Source organism: Pantherophis guttatus, chromosome 5 (assembly GCF_059756535.1).
Source record: "Pantherophis guttatus breed Tessera chromosome 5, ASM5975653v1, whole genome shotgun sequence".
Classification (NCBI taxonomy): Eukaryota; Metazoa; Chordata; class Lepidosauria; order Squamata; family Colubridae; genus Pantherophis; species Pantherophis guttatus.
Window position 1 is genome coordinate 57074434 of NC_142067.1, and position 23768 is coordinate 57098201.

A 23768-nucleotide genomic window follows, 5' to 3' on the forward strand; every position below is an offset into this window, starting at 1 on the left:
TCCTGGCAAAAAGATGGGGAAGAAATGGAGGTAGTGACAGATTTTATTTTCCTGGGCTCCAAGATCACCGCACATGGGGACTACAGGCAAGAAATTAAAAGACACTTGCTCCTGGGGAGGAAAGCTATGGCAAATCTACACATCTGACTAAAAAGCAGAGACATCACTCTGCCAACAAAAGTGCGTATAGTCAAGGCTATGGTTTTCCCAGTTGCAATGTATGGTTGTGAAAGTTGGACCATAAGGAAGGCTGAGCATCAAAGCATCGAGGCCTTTGACCTATGGTGATGGAGAAGACTCCTGCAAGTCCCTTGGACTGCAAGGCGATCAAACCAGTCAGTCCTAGAGGAGATCAACCCTGACTGCTCTTTAGAAGGCCAGATCCTGAAGATGAAACTGAAATACTTTGGCCACTTAATGAGAAGGAAGGACTCACTGGAGAAGAGCCTAATGCTGGGAACAACTGAGGGCAAAAGAAGAAGGGGACGGCAGAGAATGAGGTGGCCGGATGGATTCTCTGAAGCAGTCGATGTGAGCTTAAATGGTCTCCAGGGGATGGTAGAGGACAGGAAGGCCTGGAGGAAAGTTGTCCATGGGGTTGCGATGGGTGGGACACGACTTCGCAACTAACAACAACAATTATCTACAGCATCTGCACCAGTGGTGGGTTGCCCCCAGTTTCCACCGGTTCTATAGAACCGGTAGTAAAACCAGCGGGAGACCCCGCCCACTGACCCTGATGTCATGAAAATGCTTTTGTGCATGCGCAGAAGCTTCTGCGCTTGTGCAGAAGAGCGCATGCACGCACGAGCAACGCGCGCGTACACGCATGGCTCCGTTCCAAAACAGTAGTAAAGGTAAGTAGAACCCACCCCTGATCTGCACACCCTGGTTTTGTTAGTGAAGACCAACAAACCTTTATGAAATTGAATTGCACATCAAGATATGTATGCCGATAAAGTAATATGTTTTAATAGGTTTCTTGGTTTTGTTTAGTCTCCATTGCCTATTGCTTAAAAAACAGGAACCTATTTTATTATCTCTCCCACTTTGGTCCTTAACTAACCATGCTAACTATCTGATTTCCATTTGTTCCAATTATATTGCCGTATCTCACTTACTTTGCATTCATTCTGTTCCATGATAATTGATTTCAAGGCTCAGTTGGCCCGGCCTATTTCATTCTAAGTTCATTCTAAGTTCATTAGACCGCATTGATTGCATTCTCAAACATTAGCAGATGGTATTTTGCCAGACTAAGTCTTTTTTTTTTCCTGACAGTGCTTCTTGCCAATTTACTTTTTTTTCCTGCCAAGGACTTCAGTAAGATCTGGATCTGATTTATTCAAACAACAATAACACTTTTGTGTTTTTTTTACAACTGCAGCTCCACAGGAGCTACAGAACCTGTAGCTGTAATTACGAGAATATCAACTATTTTATCTCAATTAGTTTGTACAGGGAAAAAAATATGATAGAAAGAATATAGCCTCAGAACTTCAGTTATCCCAAAAGGTGACAATAAATGGATAAAAAATAAAGCCATGTTGTGGAAAATGTTGTTGCTACATGGAAATGTTTTAGAAAAGAATGTGAAATAAAGATATCTGTAGCACTGTTACATGATTTTAGCCCTAGGGGGCACTATATTGAAATGTATCTGTAACTTTCTATTCTTATTCAATTTTCCCAGTGAATGTTATTTGAAAAGAGTGAATTTGCTGGAAATAGAATTTAGAAGTTGTTAGTATCCTACGATTCTAAATCACTTCCCCCTACCCCTTTTCCTATACACATTACATTTTTAAACCTTTCTTAGAGCCTATCATTTTGACTGCTTCCGTGGTCCTTGCTCATTTGTTATATCCAATTTATAAATATGTGCATATAGAATGTCAAGATGCCAATTCCAGAGTTCCAGAATTGTCTTATGATTAATCAACCAGCTATATTTATCCTTGCTAATTTGTTACATCCAGTTAGAGTGTGTGTGTGTTTGGGTGTATATATACACATACACATACACATACACATACACATACACACACACACAGAATAAACACACACAAATTATGTTACTCAGAACTTTCATATAAATAATGAATTAGCTTTATTGTTTGGCTAAATTCAGAAGTTGCATTAAATAATTATTTCTTTTAATTGTATACACCACAGTTAAGAATTAGTATAACTTGTGAATCCAGCAGCTTTAAATGATCAAACTCAATATCTTCCCTTGGCTTTTCCCTCTCAAGGATGTATCTTTGAATCATGATAAAAAATTTCTCATTATTTATTAGTTATTATTATACTTTTAATCTACCAAATAATACACATTTCCTCAGAAGATTATAACATTAAAAAGAATAAAACAGAAAAATAATTGCAAACCAATATTTTATTTAAAAGCAATTGTTCATTTCTGAGCTTTTTGCAACTGATTCTTGAAGAAATATTGTGGTGAGATGGATGGCAAATAATAAATTAATAAATATAAATATAAATATTAATAATAATAATAATAATAATAATAATAATAATAATAATAAATTAAATTAATAATAAAATTAATAATAAAATAAATTAAATAAGTTAATAAATAAATAACTAAAATATTTTGCTTAAAAGTTTAGTGGTACTGGCAATATTTTTTAACCTGCCTTTTACATCAAATAAAGTTCTGGAAATGATATCTATTGTATACTTCTACACTGGAATACATCGTATTTGATGACCATTCATCACAATGAGAATTTTATAAACACTTTAACTAGAAGCATGTTTCTAAATAGAAAACACAATAAAGGCTTCAGAAAAATAAATGGAAAAGAAACCAGATCATGCTTGGTTTGAAACAAAAATCAGACAATAAGCTAAAATTGCCATTACAAGCTCTTTCTTCTGGTTATGTCTTCACTAATTCTCTTTTCTTTGGCAGGTGACTTTCAGCAAGTATTGCAATTCTACAGATCTTATGGAGCTCTTTTGCATTGCTACAGGATTACCAAGGTAAAAATATTTTCTGAGGACTCTTTACGTGAACTACTAAAATTAAATTTCTTCTATCCATGATTATAAAGAGCATTGTCTATCATTATAAAATATGGAAAATATCATGTAAGCATATTTATGTATTTTAAACAATGCAAATATTGCTTTTTCATTCTTTCTTAAAAATTTGACCTATAAGCAATAACCCATACAGAGTGTGAAAATTACTTAAAGAAAATGAGGGACCACCAGATTTCATCACCAATGTTGCTTTAAAAAATCCAGAATTCTAGGTTTCTATGCTATTGAACTAAAATCCTTACAACTCTGTAAAGTAAATCAACATTTTTCATCTTCCTTTTTTTACATATGGGACTAAGTTTGAAAGCAAAGAGACCTGGGTATTTATGGATTCATATTAGAGTCTTTTTAGCTTCTGTGGTGCATTAGCTCTAATAAACATGGAACCTCAGGCCAAACCTCCTCTCAGAATTAGCAGGCAGATTCAAAGAGAAGCAGTTATCTTAGCTCCAGGCTGTTTAGTGCTTTAAATATAACCAGCATTTGTAACATGAATGTTCTGCACTATATAGTGTACTGACAGAATGGGTTCTTTTTAAAAGCTGGTAGAAAACTAAACTGCCATTTCATTCTGTAGAATGAAAACTGAGTATATTATAATATTTCTCCTATAGTGATATTACAACTACTGTAAGTGAAGGTAGTTTATCACTTATATATCTTTCTTTAGCTCTCATCATTATGTTAAAAATTGAAAGAAAGGGTGTAAAACTTCTGTTTTGATATTTGAATTCTGCCTTAGGCTTTATTCACATATGAAAGGCATAAACAACTCATAAATATTCACTGTATTGAAAATTAACATAAAACCAAATTGGCTTGTGTAACCATCTTGCACTTTGCACACTGCCTATGTAGCTTCAGTCCCTGATGGTTGTTGTTCCAGCAGCTGTCAGCCAGGGCATTCACCTCTGCAGAGTTTTCCTGATGGTTGATTTTGAGGTTTGGTCACCTAGCTAAAACTGAATTATAATTTAGATTAAAGATTCACTTCAGATGTTTACTTTAATCTTTCATAATTTTCATAAGTGGTGTATAATATTGAAAAAGTCAGCTAGCTAAAGATTGTTCTTCTAATGGTGCTCTTAAGACCCATACTATTCACATTTGCAACAGGCACCTGACTCATTTCATCTACATGTAATTGCTATCCTATTAATGCATGTACCTCATAAATCTCTGCAGTACCCTTAAGCCAAAGTGTTTTGTTCTTGGTGCTCTCTATGACTCTCTCACTTTCCCTTAATGTAGATCAAAGAATGTCAACAGTCTGGACTACTGAAGCCTTCTGTTTTATTGCCACATAGGTTTAATTTAACAATCTAAACAATTAATACATGGCTGGTAAATGCACCTTTCTCAACACCACCACCCCAATTAACTTGCTTAATTTTCAGGTTAGAAATAAAGCTTTAAACCTGCCCTGAAAAATAATATTTCTGGCATACATACATTTGCAGAGAAATTACCAAAAATGCTTTAAGATGCTCCTCTGTAGAGCTCTTGCAAAAAAAGCAGTTTTGATTCCAGGTGGACCAGGTAAATGAAAGTAGTATAGGGAACAGTACTTGTTATAGTTTTTTTTCTAATCCATTCAATCTCTGAGCATTGTGTTACTAGAAACACTAAAATAATAACAATATAATCAATTCATTTAAAACAATGTAGGGAAATTATAATAAAAACACACAAAAGCCATTATCTCAATATAATATAGGTACTTAAAACTAACTGAAAATATAGAAAAAAAGGCTTTTCTTCTAACTGGGAAAGATGCTTAATTTTTATGCTTCTTTTGCTGGTATTACATGTCAACTAAAAAAGCAGGGCTTTTATTCCTGTAAATAAGTGTCTAATAAAGGCATGTAACCATCTTACAACATTTCAAATTTTAAAATATCATCATAAAATGTAATGCGAAATCATGTATTTCTTTAGATCTTAGAGTAATATAAAAACCTTTCATATTTTACCATCTGGACTGCTTTCAAAGGAAAGTAAACAGATTCATGCAGAGGTATATCAACCATATCAGTTGCTTCAGCAGAACTGCACTCATTTCCTTCTTGAGAGAGCAGTAAGAATACAGATCTGTTTCATAATGTTATAATTGAACTATCTGAATATAAAGAAGTGAATTATCTGACTATTACTCACGGCTAAGAGATGAAAAAGCGAGTGCATTGTTGTATAATATTTTAACTGAATCATCATTTTCATTTGTATGATTAGCACGGTTCCAATTAACAGTGAGATAATGCATGCAATGAACATGTGATGCAATACCAGGAATATTTCTGAAGTCATGTCAGGTGCAGAAAATGCAATTCAGTCTACATTTATTAGGAAAGAGCTTGTCCATTTTAGACGGATACATACCCACATGGCAATAGCATGTGTGTCCAAAAAAATAAGATTGCAGCTATACTTTCTTTTTATTCTCCCACAGATGCTCCTGCAAAAATCCTAGGCCATTTCTCATTTTTGTGCAGCTGAAATCTATATGCATGCATCTGTATATTCACTTTCTGCTGAATGTTCAGAGAATACACAAACAATAGTGGGGGTACCCTAAAATTATGATCACACTTTCCACTGCAACATAAGGTATTTGTTTAAATATGCCAGCCTTTCCTAACCTGGAATTCAACAATCATATTCTGCTGTTTTTGTTTTGTTTCTTCTCTTAAATAATTGTAGTCCTTTGTCTCTTTAAGAAGGCATCAACTTTTTAAACTACCTGTCAAACTTCCCATTAAAAACATGAGATTACAGTGCAAAGCCTGGGTTCTAACCTGGTTAAATAAACCTAGCTTTAAACTTTATCTTCCAGGAATACAACCATTTCACTCTTCACAGCTGATGACTGCATGGTATCCATTGATCCCATGATGCCAACCAACTCCGAAAGGCAGGTATATCTTGTTATGGTTGAAGCTAGCTTCACAGAATGGAGTTTTTCACTCACTAGTTGTCCTTTTGTATTCCTGATTGATGGGAGACAGCAAAAATTGCTATTACTACTCTAAAGACCCATTTAAAACTAAAACTTATTTTAGTTTTAAATATTAAAACTACTACTTTATTATTAAAATATATGGAGTTTTATCTGGGGGGGGAACCATGCCACAAAGAATTAGCTTATATAAAAACAAAATATCTGAGTTTCTCTGAGGCTTACATTGAGATTATAGGCATTGATGGTCCTTTACTAGAAGAAACAAACAAAACATCATTCTGAATGCAGGGAGTTTGAGACATGTATTAATTAGTGGTCAGGAAGCCTAAGGCTCTCCTATTCCCAAAGTTTCTCTTCTTTTCCCAGAACTTCTCTATTTCTGCTATAATTTCCCATCACAGCTATTTACACTTAAAGTCAGTCTTATCCTTCACACTGTAATCCTCCCAGCCTCAGGCAGACATAAACTATCACTGGTATATTCCATTAAAGTTTGCAGAATTATATATGTAATTAGCATGGTCTGTTCATAGTCAAGATCTCCTGACTTTATTGAAGGTGAGCAGGTAAGTGTTCTTTACTTAAATAATAAGCTCCTCTAGCAATCTTTTGTTTTGCAACATATCATTTAAGTTGGCTACTAAATGCATATCCTGCCTTTTCTTCAGAAGACCAAGGGATGTGCATAGCACTCCTTTTTCCTCCCAATAGTGTTAATCATTTGAAATTAAAAAAAAAATATGCTACAAGGTGTTTTCCCCCCCTTCTTGTAGGACTCCTTACAAAGTAATACCTGTGGCCACTGGACAGCAAACAGGTAAATTATATTTTAAAGTAAAGTAATTTTAGAACTTTTCTCAAGGTTGTAAACCTGTATTGAAGTATTTGAATTTCACTGATACAATACTTAAGTCAGAATTGAAAATAAATTTACTGGGCATCTATGGAGATTCTTAGTCATCCAGGTCATGGTTGTCCCAAAGGTGCTTTTTAATGGGAACTGGACTTTCTGGTTTTTCTTTTAAGACATTTTGCTTCTTGGATGAGAAGCAAAACGTCTTCAAAGAAAAACCAGAAAGTCCAGTTGCCTCTTGAAAAAGCACCTTTTTGGGAAATTTCCTGGGCACTTTAAGCCCATTAATTTTTATAAGATAGTCCCACTCTTAAAGTAGAATAACTGTCCCATAGGAGATATCATTTTACAGTTTCTGTATTATTTTCATGTAGTTGACTCATCAGTTTGTCAACACTTAAATTCTATAATGTACTTACATCTGGTATGATCATATATTAAAGCAAGCCAATCATTCTGATACAACCTGAAAAAGTGCAAATTACTTGCAAAGAGAATCAATAATAAGTAACTTATTGTTTATATTCTTGTTCATCTTACAACCGCCTACAAGGTTCAGCTACTTATGACATATCTACCAGTAGAATAAATTCTCTTTATTTTCTGTAGCCTTCTGTATCTCTCCAAAATTTATTGCAGCCTATTACTGGAATTTGATATGATATAGTGGGTCTTCCCATGGGAATAGCAGAAAAAAAGAGACATCATATAAACAGAAATTAGTTGTCACTCTATATTTTGAAACCAAGCATAAAATACTTGTTTGAAAATTCAGAGAAAGAAGAAATTCTCAAACAATTGCTCACAAAAAGTAAACTACTGCTACTACTACTATTACAATTACAATTACTACTACTGCTACTGTTGCTGCTGCTACTACTACTACTATAATTTCTTGGGATGAGGGGTTCCTTCAGTATCCCTTTCCTTGGAATTTAACTAAAGGATGGGAAACCAGAAAGATGTAGGTTGCTGAAGAGATTAATACAATTTATTACATAATAAGAAATTATTACAAGGAATACATAAGAATATGAATTTCTCACAACATTTGCTTCTCTTTCAAAAGGTTTGTTGGAACAGAATATTTTTATATAAAACTGAAAGTGAACTGACTAAAAAAAGAATTAAGAATTCTAACTGGAATAAAAGTGTCCATTCAATGGCAAAATACACTTGTAGATAACCGACTTACTTTATCATTATTTACTTTTTCTATATCTGATCAGCTCAAAAGTATGAGATGATTCTTTCTCCTTAAGCAAATGTGTTTTTTAAAGACCAATGATACAAGGTACTTAGTTATCAAGTTACTGTCAGGAACAAAACAAAAGACAAGTGATCTCCAGGGATATGACTAAGAATGTTGGATCAGCACAGATTTATACAACTGCCCTAGGATGAAGTTCATATAAGATACAAGCCAATTTATCCAGTTGGTAAATACGACTTCAGAAGAATCCCAAGGAGTTTGCTGAATATTAAGGATAGGTCCTATCACTTTTATGCCAAATTTGTAATGTGCCACCAAGACTATGTTGTTTAATCATATAGTGACATAGTTCTTGGATTTTTAAAAAAAGTGTTATTCTGGCAGCAAACCCTTTTTCCTAATGCTTTGACCTAGAAAGGCCTGAATGTAATCACAGCTGTGCTGCTGGGGGTGGGGGGGATCAAGAATTGTTTCATGGCTTCTTTCCTGATTGTTGCTGTAAAATTGACACTGATAGGAATCCTTTATTCTTAATTAAACTTTCATTGATTGCTGAGAACTGTCTGGGAAAATCACCTTGCTTTTGCTGGGTGGCTAAGTCATCTAATTATGTCATTCTTCCACATGATTTTTGCTGATGGATCTTGTGGCCATTGCTTGCTTCCAGATTTAAATCACTCTTTTGTTCCCAGATGTTTTGGGGACAAAAGAGGGCTTTTGGATTTTTAGATATCTAGCGCTGAGATATTATGCTTTCCTGGGACAATTCATTATAACAATATACTCATGGAACACTACTTGTATGACTGTCAACACTCATAGCTAAGAAAGAGCTCTTGAGACAATAGATGAGGGTTTTTTCCCCTAGAATTCAAGAAAAATAAGTACTTGAGCCAGTTCCAAGATTAGTTGAGATTAGTTCAGCCAGCACTTCAGGACAGATTCAAGCAAATATTGTTAATGTGCAGTTCTCTAACTGGAGGGAAAGATTCAAATGTTCCAGCACTTCCATGGTCCAGTTTCCTTTGAAGGGACATCATGGGATACTAATTATGTCATATTTATAAACATTCATGCTGACAATAGCTGAAGCTGTCTATCTAAATACCTTCTAAATGCCCTAAGCCTTCTGTGGCTCCACATTCAGTATCACTGTTCTGAATCTGGCTCTGTCTTTCAAAATGACAAGCATTTTACATGTGGGTGGAAACATCTGAATTATCTCACTTCCTTGGGAAGGGAGAAGGAGAAGTGGAAGAAGATAAAGCATGCTGACTTCTAGTCCTGCTGCTACACAATACTGACCACATGTCTGCTGCTAAACAGTGTGAAACAATAGCTGTGGGCTAGACTTCAACAGGTCAGTGAAAATGCCTATTTATCTGTTTATCTTTACCTTTTCACCTTCTTTTCAAACAGTTGCTTTGTTTGATTTGAGCTCTGACACAGATATCTAGAAATTAGTCCAAGGCCCTTATGAAATTAAATGGCCCTAAGACTGCAAATTTCTGATTGAGAAATTGTTCAAAAAAGGGCATTTCAGCAAGAGTTGTCTTATTTATGCAAAAGATAACAGTTGGCCAGATTCCCTTTCCAAACACTATAAAAGAAAAACAAAAACTACAAACCTCGCCTAATCTTCCTCTCTAGCCGATCACTCTAAGCACAGGAAACTACTACTACAGTGCATAAATATGGAAAATGAAATAGGGGCATATATTTTTCTTTCTGATATTTATGCACAATCCTGTCCTATTGACTCATGTAAGACAGTTCAAGAATACAATGCATAAATACCTGCATTGTGCTGTTTAAATATTTCCTTTATTGTGATCTTTCCTGGCATTTTGGCATGACAAATTTAGGTGCACAGGGAGGAAACCACAGCAAGCCATCTAACAAGGTATTTGTTAGATGCCTTAAGGTGTCCCCCCCAAAAAAATAATTTCCCTTAATCTTTTAAAACAAATTAAATGCAGGGAATTAAAACATGCTATAAAAGGCAGGAATAAATTCTCATGTTTTTATATAGATCCTGCTCTGGTTGTAACAGCCTGCATTCATGAACAGCACAACAGATTTTAGTTTGTTGCATTCACATCCACTGGTTTTCTGGCCAAATCTGAGGGTTGAGATAATGTGACTTAAGCAAAAGAGGTCAAATAAACTACTTTGTTCCCACACTGCAGGTGTTGCATCCACAGCATGAGCCCCTGTGGAATATCATGTACTCATCCTGGGAAGGGCTCCCATTGACGTCAGGCTAGGGACCTTGCGGAGTGCATAGCACATAGATCAAGAATGACTAAATCCAAGGCAGCCAGAGGGAAAACCTGGGTTTTACCCTGCAGCTGTTACCTATTAGTAATTTCTGCATTTTTTTCAAGGATTCTGAAGGGTGAGAGGAAGAATCTGGTTTTCATGGCTAATCCCCAGGTTTGAAAACAACTCCAACACAAAAAACAACCCCTCAACCAATCCACGCACCCACACAAAAAGCACTTCACCTCCTAATGATCCTCACCTGACATGACCTCCCAATCACAAGACCTACAGACCTTTTAAGCAGAAGAACACCAACATTGACATCCCCTAAATTCTGCTGAATATGTTACCTAGCCTGGTAACAAAACGTTCGGAAACCAACCCACAAGCTCAGAGAACGAACCTCCACCCTCATCCCTTGCCTGAGCTATAGATATTTGCCACTATCACAAACAAAAATACATTACTTTTGAATTACTTAAATCTTGACATTTTATGGGGAAAATAAACCTACAACTGTGGCCCCCCACCCATGGAGAAATCATGGGTGCATGTTTGAGTGAGCAGAAATAGAGAAAAGGTTTGCATGGAAACCATGTGTTGTTTGTCACCTCCTTCAGGACATAGTGAGTGGGATAGTCCAAAGAATGGCCTAAACAGTTATTTTGGCACAGCATGTTACTTTTGTACAAGGGACTGCCTAACAAGATCGTTACTTGTTCTCCCTAATAATGCTTTGAACACTATCGTAGTTAATCATAAATTCTCACTGAACCAAAAGGTCATAAAAACATCCACTTTCCCTCTTACTGGGCCACAGATGGGATGATATTGATAACAAGGAATTATACATGGAAAATTACTGTTTGCTGTCAGTGCATTGTTATTACAAAAGTTTGTAAGTGCAACAGGATTACCACAGATATTTTCACATCTACGTAGATAAGAATACCTTAACCACTCTAAGGAAGATTTGTAGCCAGGCACTCTATGAGTTGTCTTTGGAAAAGTCTAATGAAAATTCAGAATATAGCAGGCATTTTTATATGGGTCAGGCAACCCATCCTTTGCAGCAGATGCACTGACTTTCAGTGTTTTTTAAGCTAAATTTTCCTACACAGTTCACCTACACCTTTATGAAAGGAGAATTTCTTTATGCTTACACCTAGAATCTTTTTATCTAGAGAAAATTACTTTTCACGCTGATATATTTTCAGTAAGGACAGATCCTTCCTTCCTTCCTTCAAAAATGATTTCACTATTCAAATTTTTCCTATAGAACATTTTTAGCTGGTTCTCCTTGTATGCCACTGCCAATGTTGTTTTTTTGTTCAATTGCCAGAGTTCTTCCCATTTCTCCAATTCTATTGAATATTTAAAATTTTGCATCCATTTAATCATCATGTTTTTAACTATTTCCTCCTCTATCTTATATTGCAGTAAGAATTTGTAGATTTTACTGATTAGTTTCTCTTCGGAGTCTAATATAATTTTATCTAGTTCCTGCTTCTCTTTACATATTTCATACGTTTTTATATATTCCTTATGTTTTGATTGAATCTGTGAGAAAGTCCACCAATCAATTTCTCTATTCAAATCTGTTTCCAATTGTTGTTTGGTTTTCAATTTTCTTTGTTGATCTATTAAATCTTTATATCTAATTATATATTTGGGTTCTGTAAGGTTAGGGTGTTTTAGCGCTTCTGAGGGTGAAAGCCAAATCGGGATTTTTGTATACTGTTGTTTTTTAGTTTTTAGCCAAATTAGTAATAAAGCATTCCTAATTGTGTGTCTTTTAAAATAAGTATGTGATTTATACTTTTCGTCCCATAAAAAAGAGTGCCAGCCCGTTTGTAGGTCATGACCTTCAATGGATAATATTTTGCTATTATTCAATTCCATCCAGTCTTTGACCCATACAAGACCCTCGCTTGGTGATAAAGTTCCCAATCTGGGAGTGCTGTTCCTCCTCTATCTTTTGAGTCCTGCAGTAGTTTTAATTTTATTCGTGATCGTTTCCCCTGCCATATAAATTTAGAAATCATCTTATTTAGACTTTCAAAAAAAAATTTCTCTAATTTTATTGGAGCAACTTGGAACAGGTACAACAATTTTGGTAAGGTATTCATTTTAATGGTGGAGATTCTTCCCATAAATGAAATATATAGGTTTTTCCAATTGTCCAAATCTTTTTTTATCTGTATTATTAATTTATCATAGTTATGTTCTTTTATGGAGGAGGTTCTTGGTGACAGCCAGATCCCTAAATACTTTATTTTATTTGTTGCTTGGATTTGTATGCTATTTTCCAATTCTGTCTCTTGTACTTTCGTCAAGTTTTTAACTAATAATTTTGATTTATTTCTGTTTATCTTTAGTCCAGCCACCTCTCCATAGTCTTCTATTTTCTTAAGCAATTTAGGTACTACTTCTAACAGTTCCTCTGCTATGAGTACAAGATCATCGGCAAAAGCCTGAGTCTTATATTCTCCACGCCTTACTTTTAACCCTTTGATTTCTTGGTCTTCCCTAATTTTTTTTAGCAAGATCTCCAGAGATAGAATATACAATAGCGGGGAAAGTGGGCAACCTTGTCTGACCCCTTTTGTTATATCAAATTGATTTGTCATATGACATTTGTCATGTCAAATTGATTTGTCATTTAGAATTACCTTTGCTGACTGTTTTGTATAAATTTCTCCTATAATATTTTCCAAATTTGATCCAAATTGCATACTTTTTAGTTGCTCTTTTAGGAATTCCCAATTTAAGTTATCGAATGCTTTTTGGGCATCAAGGAAAACCAGCGCAGCTTGTCTGTCCGAATGGGCTTCATAGTATTCAAGTGCATTTGTTATCACTCTCATATTATTTTTAATTTGGCGGCCTGGCAGGAATCCATTTTGGTCCGGATGGATATAGTTGTTCAGTACTTTTTTTAGTCTTTCCGCTATAATTATGGCAAAGACTTTGTAATCTGTGTTTAGTAAAGTTATCGGTCTGTAGTTTTGAATTAATTGGAGATCGGTATCCTCTTTGGGTATGATAGTTATTATTGCTTCTGTCCAAGTTCATGGGATTTTTGTCTTTGCTAAGGCCTCATTATATAACTCCAACATAATCTCTCCTATTGTTTCTTGCACTGTTTTATATAATTCCAGTGAAAGTCTGTCAGGTCCCGGGGTTTTATTGTTTTTTTGTTTTTTCAGTGCTGTATCCAATTCCAGCTTAGTTATTGGTCTGTTCAGCATTTCTCTTTGTTCATCTATAATTTGAGGCATATCCACTCCTTCTATATATTGCTTTATCTTTTCTACTTCGACTTCTTCTTGTTTATATAGGTTGGCGTAGAATGTCTGGACTATTTCTTTTTTCTCCTTTCTGCTGTAGTGAATTTCCCCATTCGAGTCTCTAAATTGATATATCATTCTTTTATCCTTATCTTTTTTCAGTTTGTAGGCCAGCCATCTGCCTGTTTTATTCGCAAATTCGAAATAATTCTGCTTGGCCATTTTTATTTTTTGTGCTAATTCTTTTTGGTTTATCAAGTTTAAATTATGCTTTGTTGCTTTCCATTCTTCTTTTATCTTTTTATTCTGGGGATATTGTTGAAGTTTATGTTCTATATTTTTTAATTCTTCATGAAGTTTATCTAGCTGTTGTTTTCTTTATTTATTCTTTTTCCCTATATATGCTATGGTCAGGCCCCTTATATACGCTTTTGCCGTGTCCCAGGTGTTCTGTATAGAGGTATCTTCTTTCTTATTTATTTTAAAAAACAGTTCTAATTCTTTTTCTAGCATTTCCTTAAATTCTTTTTGTTTACAAATTCTTTGATTCATTGTCCACCTTCTAAACCTTTTTGCCCCTTTCCAATTTACCAAAATTGGGTTGTGATCTGCCCATTGATTTACCTCTATCTCTATTTTATCCACCCCATTTCTAATGTTCATGGTCATCCAAGCCATGTCAATCCTAGACCAGGATTGATGGGGGTGAGAATAAAAAGTGAACTGGTTCTGATCTTCATGAGTTTTTCTCCAAACATCTCTCAAATTTATTTTCCTGGCCATATCAAAAAATTCTTTTGGGAGTATCTCCTTTTTTCTCTTGTTTTTTTTACTCGCTTTATAGTCTTTTTTCACGCCTGCTACTGCGTTGCAGTCCCCAATTAAGCAAATATCTTCATATCCCAGTTCCACTATTTTATTATGTAGGCCCTTGAAAAATTTCTGTTGATTTTGATTGGGGGCATATATTACTACTAATAGTATTTTCCTATTTTCCAGTGCTAACTCAATCATAGCCATTCTGCGATCTTCATCTGCATATATTAATTTCGAAAGGATCCAGTCTTTAACATAAACCGCCACTCCTCTTTTCTTTTTTGAAGTCAAAGATGTATATAATTTCCCTAGTTTAGAGTTTTCAAATATTTTTGATAGCTTTTTTTAATGTGTACTTCCTGAAGACAGGTCACATCAGCTCCTATTTTTCGTAGTTTAGTAAAAATTTGCGATCTTTTTCTTGATGCATTCAGGCCATTAATATTTACTGAAAAAAGTTTCAAGGACTCTTTCATTGTCTAATGTAGTTGTATTTTAGTATGTTGTTTCCATCTGCGTTTTCGTCCTCGCGCCTTCTCTCTCCTCTCTTTCTTTTTCTTGACTTGTCCTTGCTTCCTTCTCTTGTATTGCCTCTATTTGCTCTTCTTCTTGACTTCTACTTTCTGTTTCTTTTTGACTTTCTTGATCTTCTTTCTGATTGAAGTGTGCGTTGTAGAATTCTGTTGCTTTCTCTAACGTATCTATTTTATATTTTTTATCTTCCCAGGTGGCCAAAATCCCCTCCGGTATTAGCCATTTAAAGGCTATTTTGTATCTGTTCAACTGCTTTGTTAGAAACTGGTATTGCTGATGCTGGTTCCTAATTCTTCGGGGTATTTGTTTTAAGACTGTAATTTCTTTACCCTTATATGTCAACATCCCTTCTCTAGATTTCATATATACCTCATCCCTAATTGATCTTTTTGAAAATTTAACGTGTATTTCTCTTGCCAAATGATGCCTTCTTATGTAGTTTGTATGGACACGGTAGGTTTCCTCCAGTTGTCCCTTTATTTCCGATTTATCTTTTTCTATTATTTCTGCTATTATCTCTGCCATTTTTCCACCTAGGTCTTCATCTTTCTCTTCTGGTATATTTTGAAAGCGCAGAAAATATGAAGCTTTTTCCATCTCGAGCATTGTTAAGGAATCAGACACTTCTTTATTTATTTGAGAATTTTTCTGTTCCATTGCTTCTATTTTTGTCTCTACTAAGTCTATTTTTACTTCTGCATTTATGATTCTTTGTTCATTTTCGGTTATTGATTGTTGTATATCTCCAATTCTATCGTTCATATTTTTAATGTCCCCCCTGACTTCTCCTATTTCATTTTTAATTTCTGCATGGAGTGTTCTCATTTCTTGCTGATTCTCTGCCATCTTTTCCTGCGTTTTTAAAAATGTTTCCTGAATCATTGAAAACATACTTTGCATGGTATTTAAAGTCATTTCCGATTTTTCTTTCTTCTTTTCTTTTCCTACCATACTATCTAGTGTTTTTTGTTTAATGGTGATGCCATCACTACTGTAGTGTTTACAGCTGGTTTTTTCCCTGTTTTCGTTATAGTAGATATTGTTGACATCTTTAATGCTCGAGAGAAACTTTCCCAGGCTAACATATAGTTCTTAAAGGTTAATTTTCTGTCTTCTATTTCTTCCAGTAATTCACCTAGTTTTACTTCTGTTTATATAAGCTTTCCACACTTTGTTCTCATTATCTTTGTTTACTAGACCGTCAACTGTACTTAATTAATATTCTTTCAATTTTCACCTCTTATTTTACTGTATTTCCAATCAAACAATCACAGTTATAATTCATTCCTTCCCCATCCTCTTTTTCCCAGTTCTATAAGTTCACAACACAATCTGTATTTTAAGATTATAAATCGCAGTATATATTTCCTCTTTACCTTTAGTATCACTCTTTATTTACTGTCTATACAATATATACAATATATATAATATGTCCAACCTCTTAACAATTAGAAACTAGAAAACAGTTACACCCCTTTTTCTTAATAGTACTTAGCATTTTTAGTCTAGTCTCCACAGTGGCTTAGGTATGGCTATTTCCTATTTTCCGTTCAAGTCCACGTTTCTCACCCTCCGTCTTGGTCTTATCACTACAATTGTTTTTAACACCAGTTTTGTCCTATAGGCAGTTTTATTTTCCTTTCAGTTCTCCTTAGCCCTCTGAGTCCTATAAATTATTGGATTATACGCTATGTCTTCTTCTCCGGTTCCTATTTCTCCACCACTTTTCAAAGTCCTAGGGTTGTTCGTTTCAATAATGCTTAGTCACTCCGCGGGGCTGTGCTTCCTCTCGCTACTGTTCTATGCAGGCTTTGCGCTTCTATCGTAAATCGCTGCCACAAATTAATCCATCAGATCGCGCCCTCTTAGTCCATGTTCCTTCTTGTCTCGCCAGTCCTGGAGATTCTCCGCTCAACTCTGCCACTCGAAACTGCTCTCCTCTCTTGGCTTCACTCTAGATGGCCACCATCGCTCCTGTCTGCCTTAAAGGCAGGCTTCTTCTCCAACAGATTTGAGGCATTTGTCTTGTGTCCCCTCCGACGCTAGCACCGCGTCCAGGGGCTTCAAGGCTTCCCCTCTTGTTTCCCGATCTCTACAGGATCAGGAAAGCTCATAAAGAGCTTCTATTAGAGAATATTTGGGTTCCAGAAACGGCAGCAACCGTTTCCTCACCCCGCTCACAATGTCATCACCGCCGGAAGTCAAATTTTTCCAGAGAAGAGAATTCACATATTTGTTGGAAATTCCCAACACATCTAGAAGTCATCAAATGAGAGAGTCTGAAAGTGTTTCTTTCAACCCTTCTCCAAAATTCCTAAGGATCACAATGACTTTTCTTCAAATAACATGAGGAAATGCCTCTGCTTAGAAATTTTGAAGTACTGTAATGCATCTCACCATCCACAATTTTATTCATACAGGATATGGTACATGTTCACCTACTATCTAATCATGCTGTTATCTGGAAATATATTGGTTAATGGATTAATTATGTTACATCAAGCTGACTCTAGAATAAAAGCATTATCTAGAAACAAAACACAGTGATATCCTCTATCCACTATCCTTGCAATATATGCTTTTTTAAATGTTCAGTCACATAAACTCTTCTATAGAGAACTGCAATGCTCTTCCTTATTAATGAGTCCCAGACATTAGAGTCTCCCATTTGTAACCATCTCAAAATTTCCCAACATTGCTTCTATACAGGTAGTTCTATAAAGGTAGTCCTATATAAAACTCAACCAAAATTGAGCCCAAAATTTCTGTTGTTAAGTGAGACATTTGTTAAGTGAGTTTGGCCCCATTTTACAACCTTTCTTGCCGACAGTTATTAAGTGAATCATTGCAGTTGATAAGTTAGTAACCCGGTTACTAATTTATGCAAAGATCCCCATGATGTGAAAAATTGTCATAAATCACATTTTTCAGTGCCATTGTAACTTTGAATGGTCACTAAATGAGCTGTTCAAGGACTACCTGTATTTTGTCTTTACAATTTAGTAACATATCACAGAGAAAAAGATAGGGCAACTGTACAATATTTGTGATACAGGAGCTTGATAAAACAGAGAAGCAAGTTTTTTTTCTTCTCTCCCTCCACTGCCACAACATTGATATACAGAAAATCAAGTCAAACAATGTCCAAGGGTTTGTTTGTTTTTATGTACGTGGACTGATGTGCTTATATGCAGATATATTAATACCAAGGCTACTTATATTTGAGTTGCAAAAATCTGATCAGCCACTAGATGACTTGTCTCTGCTTCTCAAAAAAGTAGTGAGCAAGAAAAGATGGATTCCCCACCTTTTTTTAATTTTAACCTACCCCCAATAGAGAGGAGCATCTAAACATAGATGGATGGAATCACCATAGCAATTAAAATTCTGGCATTCTTGCAGATGGAAAAGCAGACTAAATCAAAGCACAAAACAAACTGTATAGCCTACAATTGTCTGGCTATTGGCTGGAAGCATGGTCAAAAAGTAGAGGCCCCTCTTCCTCCCCTCAACTACTTATGACATCTTTTACAGCATGAAAAATAACATGAAGGTAGAGAAGTGCAACAGGAAAAATACAAGCATGTTGACCTCAATTTTGACATTCTGGATTCCAGTCATATGCCTCCTATTAGAGGTCTTTTGATAAATTGCAGCAAATTTTCCAGCTTTGAGTTGAGAGAAAATGATACCTTTCTTTATTGAAGTTGCCAACTTTTTATGGCTGAGGTCTTGTAAATTTAATAGGAGAGATACAATGGTCAAATTGTAGTAGGCAGTGATGAGGAAATCTTCACCTACTGAACCCTTCCTGAAGGTTACATGGAAACTCCACATTGGAAAAAGAAGAGAAAAACTTGGCAATACCTAGAAGTCTTCAAGCAGTTGTGGCCAAGTTTGTAGAACACCTTGAAAATTTCAGTAGTTGAAATTGTTCCCGTTTCACAGTTACTGATTTGGACCCTGGAATTGCATAAATAGTTAATATGGATTCAGGAAAAGAGACCTTTGTCTCTTTAAGGCAAGAGGAACTGCTAGCTGTATATCTTTACTATGCTGTTGGGTTATAAAAACATACGTCCTCACTGTTTTATTACATCTATAAACATCAGTCTGCAGTTGACTGTTCCCTGGATTAGAATGTCCTAGGACTAAGGCTACATATATTTACCTAGGAGTAAGTCTCATTTAATTCAATGCATGTAGCTTGTGGGTAAATAACTTTAAGCTTTGCACGTAAATTTAGAAAATGAGAGGGACAGAAAGTACAATATCTAGGGCAGGGATTCCCCCTCCCTTTTTTTTTTTAAACTGGATTGTTTTTATAGGACTTTGTCATGCTCATGAAAGCATCAGCCAGTGCCAAATACTGAGAGGCAGTGAATGTGGGATACATAATTTATTCTTGGTTTGGCCTTTTATATCAACTGGTGGACGGTAAGCAGAAAGAAATCTTTTATGCTACTTTTAATTGAAAGCACTTCTTGTGCTTTCAAACTCATTTTCTGATATATACTTGGATTTTGTTCTTGGATTTCTAACAAAAACAGGGAACTGCTATTTGCTTGGGCTAATTGTGCTGCTTGTTTACTTTATTGAAATACAGTAAATAACAAATCTCTTAAACAGGATGAATCTATTTTGAAGCTTTGCTTTAGCTTAAAACTTTCTGTGATTATTCACATCCATCATCACAGACAAATCATTTCAAAAATAGAAAGATAATAATATACTATATTTTATATATACAGTATATATCAGAAAATGAGTTTGAATGAAACGGATGCTTTAAAGCACATAACCTTGAATTAAAGTTTAACTCCTCATGGAAGCATTTAGGTATTTATTAATTTCAACAATTTCTGCATAATAATATTTCTTGCTTCATGATAGTTAGTCTAAATATTACAGTTATTTAAAATAGTAACTTTTTATGGAAAATATGTTACTAAAGATAATTTGTGTATATTGGTACTGATCCATAATTTGATTAATCTGAAGGTGTTATGTTTTAAGGACTTTCAACTTGCAGAAATTCTGAAACACATATATTTATGAAATACACAATGGATAGCTATTCATTTTGTTTTTATATAAGGACCTTGTATTCAAATCCTAGCATTTAAAAGCAATGCTCACATGCAGACACATGCAGACACATAATTTTGTCTTTACATTAAATTCGTGCACTCTGATTGAATTGTTTTATAGAATATGCCACATTTTTGTTAAAAAGAAAAAGAAAAAAACAATTGGAATTTCAGAGCTGTAGGCTAGATTAGGAAACTGGAGAGAAGATTATTTAAAATGGCAGTGGTAAATCATGGATGTGTCTATTAAATCACCAGGAAGTGAGTTTAACTTGAGGGAGTGTTTATTCATCTGTGAACAATATGCAGAAACCACAGATTTATTTTTATTACTAAATAACTGACTTCAGCTATTTCTGTTAGTTTCCCAGATCATTTGGCAAGCCACTGTTGAGAGACAGTTTATTAACACCTTTGGTCTGTGACTTTTCTTGACTTCTCAAATCCTGATGAGTGAGAGAATGTACAAAAGATTCTGAAATATCACTTCAACATGCAACAATTAAATAAAGATCAGTTTGTATTATTGCAGGGGTTCAGAAATAATCTGAACTTTTGAATACCGTAGTATATCAGAAACCTAGTATACTGTTTTTCTCCACCTGGATTTTATGTAGTTCCAACTAATACTAGGTAGATAAATAGGGCCAGATTGACTTTTTGGCAGATTTCAATAAATTTATTTTGTGTATTTATTTAGGTATTTAAAATATTTGTATAGCCACCCATCTTAAACACAACTCAGGGCAGTTCACAACAATAAAATTAAGTATAAAATCATAAATCTTAAAACTATTTTTAAAAAAGCAGCACCTCAATTGGAGGTCCCGTAACTATCTCCAGATACCCTCATTCTATCTCACTATATATACATCTTTTAAAGGATTTATATAAGTCAAAATGCTGTATCAGACTTTTTTAGCTATATACCGGTAGCTTTTTAAGGTAATTACCATACCCAAAAGTAGCTGTTTTGGAAACTTTTAACAGTGATGGTTGCATTGGGCTTGATTGTGTTCCTTGCAAATTCTATCACATAAACATAAATAGATAAAATATTATTTTCAAGATTGTTTAAGGAATGAGAGGGCCCACACAACAACAGATATGGAAACATCCTTCCATATCAGTTCTAGAGCAATATTCTAAGTAGATTCTACAAAATGAGATGTAGGAGGAAGAGTCAATACTCTTTAGAAGAAATAACTTTTTCTACTGATGATAGAAATAACTTTTTCTACAGGAAAAAAACAGACTCACTTACCATGCAGTAAATCCTGCCTAGGAGAATAATTTTATTGCTGATGTACTGTCTTTGTAACAAGAAGAAGAGTTGATCCCCCAACAAATAATGGGTTAAATCCTGCTGTTGGGGGTAGGGGGAATTATCAGTTTCAAATTTGGAGTGGTGGAAAGGACAGAATGACTGCTAACCTCTAATACAATTATATTTTCCAAACTTAAAATCAAGTAGAGGGAATGTATACAATAAATTGCCAGCGTGAGAATGTCAACATCCTGGCATATTGTAACAGATTTTTCTCCAGAATTATTAGAGGGTCATTGTATAATCATCCAAAATAATTAATAACAGAATAACAGAGTTGGAAGGGACCTTGGAAGTCTTCTACTCAGGCAGGAGACCTATACCATTCCAGACAAGTGGCTGTCCACTCTCTTCTTAAAAGCCTCCAGTGATGGAGCACTCACAATTTCTGAAGGAATACATAGGAGAATTATTATTAGCTATAATTTACAAGCTAGTTATGATTGCTTGAGGGTGTTTTGCTCCACTGAATTCAGGCAGTATATAAGGATGTAACAACTTGTTCCAAGTTCAGTTTTAGTTCTCCTATGAAAAAACAGCTAAATGACTAGTCAAAATCAGTTCTCTCATTTCACTAATAAATAGCAGCCATGTAATAGCAGCCTCTACTCTATGAATAATATTATTTATTAAAGATGTCAAAATCCAAGTGGAATACAATGATTTTGCTAAAGGGAACAAATGCAGGCTTACAGCAGAGAAAACAAGTGGAAAAGAGGCATTATGAAAAGTTGTTGGCTTTGAAAATAATCTGATGTGAAAATATAGTCTTGAGAGAGCTTCTGTGGCAGGGAGAAGAAATAAGCAACAGAAGAGTTTTGGAATACAGTACTTTGAGTAAAAATGTAGAATTGACATTGTAACAATAGTCTTGAAGTTATTTAGGATTACATAGCAGGTGGGAGTATATATAGGCAGTCCTCAATTTACAACAGTTAATTTAATGACCTTTCAAGTTACAACAGCACTGAATAAAGTGACTTATAACTATTTTTCACACTTATGACTTTTGGAGGATCCTCATGGTCATGTGGTCAAAATTCAGATGCTTGGCAACTGACTCATATTTATGATCATTGCAGTGTCCCAGGGGTCATATGATCATTTTTTGCAACCTTCTGACAAGCAAAGCCAATGGGGAAGCCAGATTCACTTAACTGTATTACTAATTTAAGAATTTCTATGTCTCAACTATGACAAGAAAGGTCGTAAAACAGGACAAAACTCACTTAGCAAATGTCTTACTTAACAACAGAAATATTGGGTTCAATATTGGGCTCAAGTAAGAACTACCTGTAAGAGATCTTGGCTGATCTTGAAAAAGTAAGCATGGTCAGGCATGATGAGAAAGCCACTAGGAAAATCTCAGAATTGCAGCTAAACTAGGAGTTGGAGATGCATTCCAGAAGGTAATAGCAAAATATTTCCATACTATGGAATATATATGAATGTGACTCTGTTGAGAAAATTGAGAATTAACAGAACTAGTAGTGCAATACCCTTTGGAATCAACTGCCCCTGGAGCTCCGGGTGGCCCCCGACCTCCGTTCTTTCCATCGCAACCTGAAAACGTGGCTGTTTCGTTTGGCTGGCCTGGACTGATGGGGTTTTAATTTTTAACTTGTTAGTCTTGTTAGTCTTAATTGCACTTTTAACTGTTAAATTATGAGATTTGGATGTAATTTCTTTTTAACTTTTTCATTAGATGTTTTTTACTGTTGTGAGCCGCCCTGAGTCCGGCTGGAGATAGGGCGGCATATAAATCTCATTAATAAATAAATAAATAATACTGTAAGGGTGACATGGTCTGCTTCTGGCAGCATCGAAGGAGAAGATAAATAAAAGCTATCTGAAAGTTACAATAAATCAATATGGCCCTATTATATAACTACTGTGTCTCAGATGTGGGAATAGAATACAATAGAATAGAATAGAATTTTTTATTGGCCAAGTGTGATTGGACACACAAGGAATTTGTCTTGGTGCATATGCTCTCAGTGTACATAAAAGAAAAGATGAAAAATAATGAAGGCATTTGATAGTAAAATAGTATCAAAAACTAAGCAACAAATGAGCCTCCTTATGCAGGCATCCTACACAGAAAGCCAATACTACGAGAGGCCTTTCCATGCTACTAGCTATTTTGAAGGTCTTACTCTGTGAGTAAACATACATGGGGATAATATTTTTACTATCAGGAGAGCAGTGAGGAAAATGCTAACTCTTGACTTTGTATTTCCTTCTGTTTCTTTTGGCATTTTTGTTGTAGTGGTTCTGGAAAAGTTGAGACAAAATGGATCTTACTTAAGCATCAAGACCATCCCAAAGATGTTTTTTCAAAAGGCAACT

At 35.0% G+C, this 23768-nt stretch overlaps 1 protein-coding gene across 2 annotated transcripts in view; it reads left to right on the forward strand.

Moving 5' to 3' along the window:
• The window catches only part of PDE9A (phosphodiesterase 9A), an 81914-nt gene that overhangs the window by 14647 nt on the left and 43499 nt on the right, over positions 1-23768 (forward strand). For both annotated transcript variants that reach the window (XR_009623136.2, XM_034423931.3), the window contains exons 2-4: positions 2939-3009; positions 5906-5983; positions 6805-6848. Coding sequence is in view for 1 of the 2 variants with exons in the window: in XM_034423931.3 (XP_034279822.1) it covers positions 2939-3009; positions 5906-5983; positions 6805-6848 (193 nt within the window). In the remaining variant the exon portion in view is untranslated. The remainder of the gene's footprint in view (positions 1-2938; positions 3010-5905; positions 5984-6804; positions 6849-23768) is intronic.